The following is an 8,703-nucleotide window of genomic DNA, read 5'->3' on the forward strand; positions in this document are numbered from 1 at the left end:
ACTTAGTTAAAAAAAAGTTATAAAATCTCATTAGTTTTTTATATTGATTACAATTTGAAATGATAATATTTTGAGTATATTGAGCCAAATAAAATATATTACTAAAATTAATTTCACTGGTTTAGTTTTACTTTTTTTCATAAATTATTAGAAAATTTGGCTTGCATTATATGGTATATAGGAAAATGCTTTTATGACCAAAATACTATAATAGTCCTTGTCTCGAGGCCTCCACCATAAAAATGCAAACTACCTTTTGCTTTTGTTTGTGAATTTTCTGTTTCAGTTTAAATAATTCTGTCAAATGATCACAATTCATATTCTCCTGACTATACCTCATGTTTTCTTTCTGCTCGCATACTTGGCCCAAGCCCTCATTTTCAAAGGCCTAGCTCTTAGTCCATAATAGTTTATAATCTGTCTTTTTCCTTATCTGGGTACAAGTACCTCTTATTTGATATTCATTTTTTCTTTTAAATAATATTTTATTGTGTTTTTGGTGAAAGTTTACACAGCAAATTAAGTTCCCGTTTAACAGTTTTCTACACAAATTTTTCGGTGACACCGGCTGTATTTTTCACAGTCTGTCAGCATTCTCATTATTTCTGCTCTGGTTGTTCCATTTCCAGTAATCTAGTTTCCCTGCCCCCTTGCCTTCTCATCTTTGCTTTATACTAAATGTTGACTGTTTGGTCTCATATAGGTGATTTTTTAAAGGACCACAGTACTCATGGGTGATACTCTTTATTTTATGAGCCCGTCTTATTTAGCTAAACGGTGACCTCAGGGAATAGTCTCGGTTCAAAGTTTAAAGAGTATCTCAAGGCGATAGTCTCGGGTAGTCCTCTAGTCTCAACTGGTCCAGAAAGTCTGCACTTTTTAAGAATTTGAGTTCTGTTCCATATTTTTCTCTATTCTATAAGGATCCATCTGTTGTGTCCCTGATCAGAACTGTCAGTAGTGGTACTGTAAATGTATAGTGTGTTTTGATGATATTCATTTAATAAGCATTTAAATGCCTACTAGGTACTGTTCTAGATACTGGGAACATGAAGATCAGTGGAACATAGTCTTAGTCAAGGCATTTAATAGTCTAGTTGAAGAAGGGAGGGAGACATAAAGAAGGGCATTTGAGATCGTATAGATGCTGGGATAAAAGTCTATACAGGAAGCAGTGGAGGAAGGGGAATGGCTAATTCTGCTTAGGGAGAGCTGTGGGAGATAAAGGGCTGATAGAGGTTTTCAAATATGAGTAAGTAGTAGGTAGATTTCACACGGTGGGGTGGATAGCTCAGTGCATTAAGGGCTGAAGGAACAGCAAGAGCAATATCCTGCTTTGTAATGTTACTTGTATATGTACATGTCTTATGTTGTTTATTGTTACACATTATCTCCTAAACTGCTCAGGGGCAAGAACTATGTGTTGTATTATTTTGCATACTTCTACAGGATTTCTGTCTTGTTTATAGAAAAACAAAACAAAACAACCCAGTTGCTGGTAAGTCAACTCCGACTTCATGGTGAGGCCCCATGTGTGTCATAGTAGAACTGTGCTTCATAAGGTTCCGAGGTGACTCTAGGTAGATTTGAACCTCCAACCTTTTGGTTAGTAGCTGAACATATTAACTGTGCCACCCAGAGACTCCATCTTGTTGATAGCATTCATTAATTGTAATGACAGAGGAAAATATTTGTAGGTCCTGGTACGAAATAGGAAATAAGAAAGTGGTAAGTTCCTTGTCCTAGTTTATGAAATGCCATGAAAAATGTGAAATACCAGTAGCATAGCTTCCAGCATCATAGCAGCACTGGAACATAAAGTATTTTAAGATGAAATATATTCCTTAGGATGGTAATATTGGAAGAAAGGATTTTTATAAAAGTACTTTTTGTGAACATCCTTTATAATGTCACTTTGAAGAAATACTTTCTATAAAATCAGATAAAGAGATTTATTAATCTCAACACTTAATATAACTGGTATATATGTGTTTGTGTGTATATATGTTCTAGTTTATTAAAATTTTTTTTTGTAAACAGAATAAGGAATCAAAAAAGTTAAGCCCACCTGTAGTTGAGACACTCCCTACAGTTGATCTACACGAAGATTCTTCCAGTGTGGTTGTGAACAGTGAAAACATTGAAAATATTTCTGGCTCATCTACCTCAGAGATCACTCCAGTCTCAAAGCTTGAGTAAGTCATTACCAAGAATAAAAAGAATCTCATTAGTTAATGATAGAAACATTTCTTGATAGGTTAAAGCAGCTTGATATTCAAGTTTGAAATTTAGACTATAAAGCAGACCTAAGTTGTTATGTCTGTGTTTTGTGTTTTGTTTATGTAATGATCATATGATGTAATGAGTCTATATTAACTTCCTAACTCAATGAAGTTGATAAGATCTCAGCTGTGAAATTTCTACATTGTATAGGTTCTGCTATTTAAGAAACACAATGCTTATTTGAATAATCTTCTTTATAATTATAAAAATCTCAAGTTTCAGATTATTAATTTCCATTAAGTATCAGTATTGCATTCCATTCATAGTTATGTGATTGAATGAGTAGCTACCCTTTTCAAACTTAATACTAAATATTCAGAATGTTTAGGTTTAAGATGTCCTTAATTTAGAAAATCTGTTATGTGCTCCTCCAGCTCCCTCCCAGCAGCTCTCCAAGGACCAAAACAGAATGCTCTTCTCTTACTATTACTTTAAGTATTTCCTTTATCAAATGAGTTAATACATGTAAAATGCATAGAACAATAACTGACACATAGTAAGAATATATAAGTGGCAGATAATATCATTATCATCATCACTACCATTTTACCACAGGTACTTTAAAAAAAAACTATTCTTAAGAATGCTAGGGACTGGGTGGAAGGAGTTGCACACAAATGTGTTACAGTTACCATTTAGGGGTTTTACCAGTAAGGGGCAAGAGAACTAAACATGTTTAGAAATAATATTATTTAAATTTTTTAAATATTAAATAGTTACTCCAGAAAGAATTTAAGGGTAGATAATACATAGCTGAACAGTACTCTTTTTCTCCCATTTTACTAAGTATAACTGATCAGTAAAATAGAGGTGAAGTGGGGAAAAATGTTAGGGTAAGTATTTTTTAAATGAAATTCTAAAAGTGCCTAAGAACTTTGGTGCAGTGTCTTGAGATAAAAGGTAATTTTTGATGCTATAGGCAACAATGCTGACACACTAGAATATATACTAATAGACAAATTAAACTTTAGGGACAATACATTTAGAATAAATAATGTGAAAAATCTTATTTTTAATGAGACTGAGTATTAGCCTGTAATATTTTGTTTAAAAATTGCTAGTTATTTTGAAGCTGAGGACATGAACAGATCGAGTTGACAGTTGACTTTACATGATTTCAAATAAGTAATTTCCTAAAAACATTCCACAGAACTGTAAAGCACTCTTCTTTTTTTGGTTTAGATTATGTTTTGGAAATAATGAATAACATGTTTAACTTACTTTACATTAAACTCATTAAATCATGAAATTGTCTTTTTTGTTTCTTTAGTGAAATAGAAAAATCTGGTACTATCCCTATAGCCAGGCCAACTGAAACTGAGCAGTCTGAGACTAATTGTGGTGACGGTGAGGCCCTTGATGCAAATGCTCCAGCAGAACAACCTTCCTTTGTCAGTCCACCTGAAAGGTGGGTGCAGACAGTTGTTTGTCCTTTGTATGATTCTGTGATAAAAAACAGTCTCCTACTTGAATGGACAGGTGCATGCTTACTTGTATGTTATGATTGAGAGGTAGCTGATCCCTCTATGCTCCTGTCTTGATTTACCCTGTAAATGATAATCATTGCAATTTAGATTATGTAAACTTGTTATCTAGCTAAAATTTGTTTGCATGTCTTTTGGTTTCAAATAGTCTTGTTGGCCAGCATATAGAAAATGTGTCATCCTCACATGGCAAAGGAAAGATAACAAATTCAGAATTTGAATCAAAAGTTTCAGCAAGTGAACAGGATGGTGGTGATCCAAAATCTGCATTGAATGCTTCAGATAATTTAAAAAATGAGGTAGGTGTAAAACTTGTACCATCTCCTACTTTATTAAGCAATATACTTTTATTAATAGTTAATTTTATAGTAATTTGCTAACCATATTTGCCATGCGATCAGGGTAATTGAGTAATTAATGCCATGTGTAAAACTGACACGAGAGTAAGTGTACTTCAGGGTACCTACTGCCAGTATAGTGTGTGTACTTCAGGGTACCTACTGCCAGTATACTGTATAGAGAGAGTTGTTTCAGGTATGGACTCTTATATGTATCTAAATAAAGTCCTTATTTAAATAATTTCTTAAGATAGCTGTAGAGAAGAAGCTATAACTATTAAATTTCTTCAGAATATAAGTTAACTTAATAATACAAGGTGAAATTTAGGTTCTTCCAGCAGAATGATTAAGGGAACATTTTACCTTTGTTTATTTGCTGAATTTATTGTTCATATTCTTTGATTCCCTTCCCCGTTTTGATTTGTAGGAGCTCTTTAAAGTTGGTAATAATCCTTTGTTGGCTGAACATGTTGTGTTGCATACACTTCTGTCAGTCTGTAGCTAATTCATCCATATAGTTTATGATCTTTTGATGTATTTAATTTTTTATTTTAATCTAACCAAATGTGCAAACATGCATTCTGCATTTTGTTAAATCTTTTATTACTCTGAGTCATAAAGCTGTTTTCCTTTATTTTCTTCTAAAATTTTGAAGTTTTGCTTTTTATATTTACATTTTTAAAGTCACCTAAGATTTTTATGTATAGGGTACTTGTTAAGGATTTTCTGGAAACGATATATTACATCTTTAATTAGTTAGCTTCCTTTAATATATGTATTATTTAGACTTACATTTTAAGGTAGATATACTTCAGTTAGAACATTTTATTAATTTGTAAAACGTGTGATTGTTTGCCAACAATATAATATAGGGTGTTTTACAATTCGTGCTTATGTTGCCAACATGTGGTGCTTAGGTAAAAAGTATGAATTCTTTCAAGAGAAACTCAGCTTTTAAGTAATTCCAAATGTTTGTTTTCACCTATTTTTTTCTAAAATGCTATTATTCATTTTAAAAATCAAGGCTTTTAATTAATTTGACAGAAGCATTTGTATTTACTTTTGTAATTTATTAATCTGTATTCTTTGAAAGTTGAAATCTGTTCAATTTTGACAATCCTTTCAGAGTTCTGATTATAAAAATCCAGGAGAAATTGACCCTTCATCTGTAGCAAGTCCCAAAGATCCAGAAGATATTCCAACATTTGATGAATGGAAGAAAAAAGTTATGGAAGTAGAAAAAGAAAAAAGTAAGCAAGCTCTGGGATCCCCCTCCTTTTTTTTTTTTTTAATTGAAGAAGATAATTTAAATTTGTTTTTCTCTTTTAAATTGCTGATATAAAACTTGCTTTTGAATGTTTTTAAGGAAGTATTATCTTTCTGTCTATAACCCTAATGTAAAGAATTCTTAACTCTGACACTTATTCTACAAGGACAAAAAGAAAATATAGGAGTTTAATCCAACTATTTGCAGTAAATTATAAGAGTAGTAGAAGCCCTGGTGGTGCAGTGGTTAAAGCTCTCAGCTGCTAATTGAAAGGTTGGTGGTTCAAACCCACCAGCTGCCCCTTGGAAGAAAGATGTGGCAGTCTGCTTCCGTAAAGATACACAGCCTTAGAAACCCTATGGGGCAGTTCTACTCTATCCTGTAGGGTTGCTGTGAGTCAGAATGGACTCGACAGCAATGGGTTTGGGTTTGGGTAGGAATAATAGAGAAAGTAGAAGTGACAATTTAAAGGCTGTAATCATTCTGATTTGTTAAGGCTTTGTGACTCAGAACCTCCCATCTCTCAATTTTTCTTTAATTAATTGAGATGAAAGCCACTGCACTGCCTTCTTTTATCTTAACCTAATACAGTAATTTATCAAAATGCATTTTAATTGATGTTAAAACTATGTAATTATCCATAGGTAAATTACACATGGGTAATCAACAACTAAGGATTCCTGGTGGCTAAACGGTTAAACACTTGGCTGCTAACTGAAAGGTTGGCTGTTTGAACCCACCTGGCGCCTCTGTGCCAGAAAGTGCTGGTGGTCTGCTTCTGTAAAGATCAAAAACTAAAAATAAACCCATTGCTGTCGAGTTGACTCTGACTCACAGCAACCCTATATGACAGAGTACAGCTGCCACATAGGGTTCCCAAGGCTGTAAATCTTTATGGAAGCAAACTGCCACATCTTTCTCTCATGGAATGGCTGGTTACATTTCAGTTACCATGAGCTCTTAACCACTGCACAACCAGGGATCCTTCCATAAAGACTACAGCCAAGAAAACTCTATGGAGCAGTTCTACTCTGTAACACATGGGTTCAAAATAGACTCGACGGCACCCAACAACAACAATAATCAACAACTACTTGGAAAGTTACACCTTTAATAGAATAAAAAGTATATACAAACAAGCTTTGATTTTTATGTAAAATCTTCATTTTGTGAGTGCACTATTTAGACATAAATCAAGTAATATGGACTTATGTAGTTAATTTGTTTATTGGAGATATTTTAAAGTGATTGAGGTGAAGCATTTTGAATTTCTAATGGGTTTTTAAAATATTTTCATAAGCATTAAAACCTGTCCTTGTCTAGAAGGCACCCTGTTAATTTTGAGAGCAGTTGTACTGCTGAGGGTATTTTCAGTTATAATCACTGTATAAATATGTGTATAATAAGGTTTGTCTGCAGGTCAGTCTATGCATCCATCTTCTAATGGGGGTCAGCATGCCACCAAAAAGGTCCAGAAAAATCGAAACAATTATGCCTCCGTAGAATGTGGTGCCAAAATTTTGGCAGCTAATCCAGAAGCCAAGGTATGTGAGTGTAAACTAATAACTTTATTAAATGTAGGCAGTGGATTGTTTGCTGGGGGCTCTATTTTAGCATGAGCTGTATTCTTTATTCAATAACAAATGCAGGATTTTGCCTTTAAAGATATTTTCACGTATGACTTCTTAATTATATTGATTGACACATTGCTCCCTGTTTTTTAGCTCTTAACACCTGTGTGACATTTAAAAAGGAAATAGTTAATAGAAAATTATTTTTTCTTTATTGTAACAGACATTGAATTTGAAATGTTTTGTTGTAAGGCTAATTTAGCTCTGCAACCCTACTGGTAAATTTTAGTCTCTTTAATTTTTTTTTTTTAAATTAAATGAATGTTTCAAAATCTTAGGTGTATTTTAAGATGTAAAAGTATAGAAATTCTAGAAAGCTTTAGAGGTGAAATAAATACACTATTATTTTTACTTAAGTAATCAATACCCTCCCCCCTTTTTAAATAGAGCACATCTGCTATTCTTATAGAAAATATGGATCTTTATATGTTGAATCCTTGCAGCACTAAAATTTGGTAAGTAATATAAAAATTTTAAAAGCACATTCTGTATATGTACATACTATGTTGCACTTTTATATTAGGGTTAGTTTGATTTATTCATGTAATCATTCAATAAGCATTTTTGATTGATTGGTACCTGTACTGTGGTTCCATACTTAGCTCTTTGGTTACAGAATTGAAGACAAAATGGCTTTCCTTTTAAGAAGGTCACAAAAAACAATGACAGATCTGGTCAGACAATTACTAAGTAGAATAAAAAGTGCTATGGAAAGGGTATTGGTATTATAGGAACAAAGATGATATATAAGTGGGAGAAGGGGATGAGGGACGACTTCTGGGAAGAGTTAAATCCTGAGTGGAATCTTGAAGGATTCATATGAAGTGGCAGGTCAGGGAGCCAAAGGTATTCAGGAAATGTAAGCATAAGGGGATAATGCTAAAAAGAGCATATTTCTTCTGGGCAACTATAGATAGAAACAACCTGGAGTAGTTCTTTTAGACATGACATGAATGAAGGCACAATTAGAGTAGTGGCAGAATATGAGGGTGTAAAGTTAGTTCAGCAATATCCAGGCCTTCAGATACTGTGTATTAAAAAAACTAAAAACCAAACCCATTGCTGTTGAGTCAATTCCGACTCATAGCAACCCAGATTAGAACTGCCCCATAACCACTGTGCCATCAGGGCTCCCCAGCTTTTAAGGAAAAAAGAACTTTTATGTTAAAGGTTATGTGTAGCTTTTTTTTTTTTTTTTTTTTTTTACAATGCTCTTTGTATTTTATGTAGCATTTGTTTTCAGTAAGGAAGTGACAAGATCTTACTGTCATTTTAAGACTTTTCCTCAAAGGATGGCCAACAGTAAAATACAACTGGAAGAAGAGGAACCAGTTAGGAACCTGTTATCATAGTCCAGGTGGGAAATGAGGGCTTCAACTAAGGCATTATCAATTAGGATACAGGGAAGACAGGTATATTTGAAAAATATTAATAGCAGATAAAATTGACAGCTCTTGATTAGTAATTGGATGTGAAGGAGAGAGTGGCATGTAGAAAATCTGGCAGAATTTTGGCTTCAGTGACTGGGTCTATGATTCTGCCCTTAATTAAGAATTTAGTGAAAGGAACAGATTTATGGGGGGAAATAATGTGTGATATGCCAATAGTTTTATTAATTACTTGATTTTATTACTCAAAAGCAGCTGTTTAAAAAAAGAAGCGAGGTAAACCACTGCCATTATGTTGATGTATATTGATAT

At 33.3% G+C, this 8,703-nt stretch overlaps 1 protein-coding gene across 7 annotated transcripts in view; it reads left to right on the forward strand.

Annotated features, from left to right (window-relative positions):
• SUCO (SUN domain containing ossification factor) overlaps positions 1–8,703 on the forward strand; it is a 123,558-nt gene that overhangs the window by 48,230 nt on the left and 66,625 nt on the right. For 3 of the 7 annotated variants that reach the window (XR_002825261.1, XM_023738468.1, XM_023738469.1), the window contains exons 4-9: positions 2,041–2,195; positions 3,554–3,691; positions 3,916–4,066; positions 5,232–5,355; positions 6,780–6,916; positions 7,391–7,458. Coding sequence is in view for 4 of the 7 variants with exons in the window: in XM_023738468.1 (XP_023594236.1) it covers positions 2,041–2,195; positions 3,554–3,691; positions 3,916–4,066; positions 5,232–5,355; positions 6,780–6,916; positions 7,391–7,458 (773 nt within the window). In the remaining 3 variants the exon portion in view is untranslated. Of the gene's footprint in view, positions 1–2,040; positions 2,196–3,553; positions 3,692–3,915; positions 4,067–5,231; positions 5,356–6,779; positions 6,917–7,390; positions 7,459–8,286; positions 8,361–8,703 lie in introns of those variants that run through there. The other 4 variants (XM_004384115.3, XM_023738470.1, XM_023738472.1 and 1 more) reach the window with 2 other exon arrangements.

The sequence above is a fragment of the Trichechus manatus genome, unplaced genomic scaffold, assembly GCF_000243295.1.
Source record: "Trichechus manatus latirostris isolate Lorelei unplaced genomic scaffold, TriManLat1.0 scaffold00117, whole genome shotgun sequence".
NCBI lineage: Eukaryota > Metazoa > Chordata > Mammalia > Sirenia > Trichechidae > Trichechus > Trichechus manatus.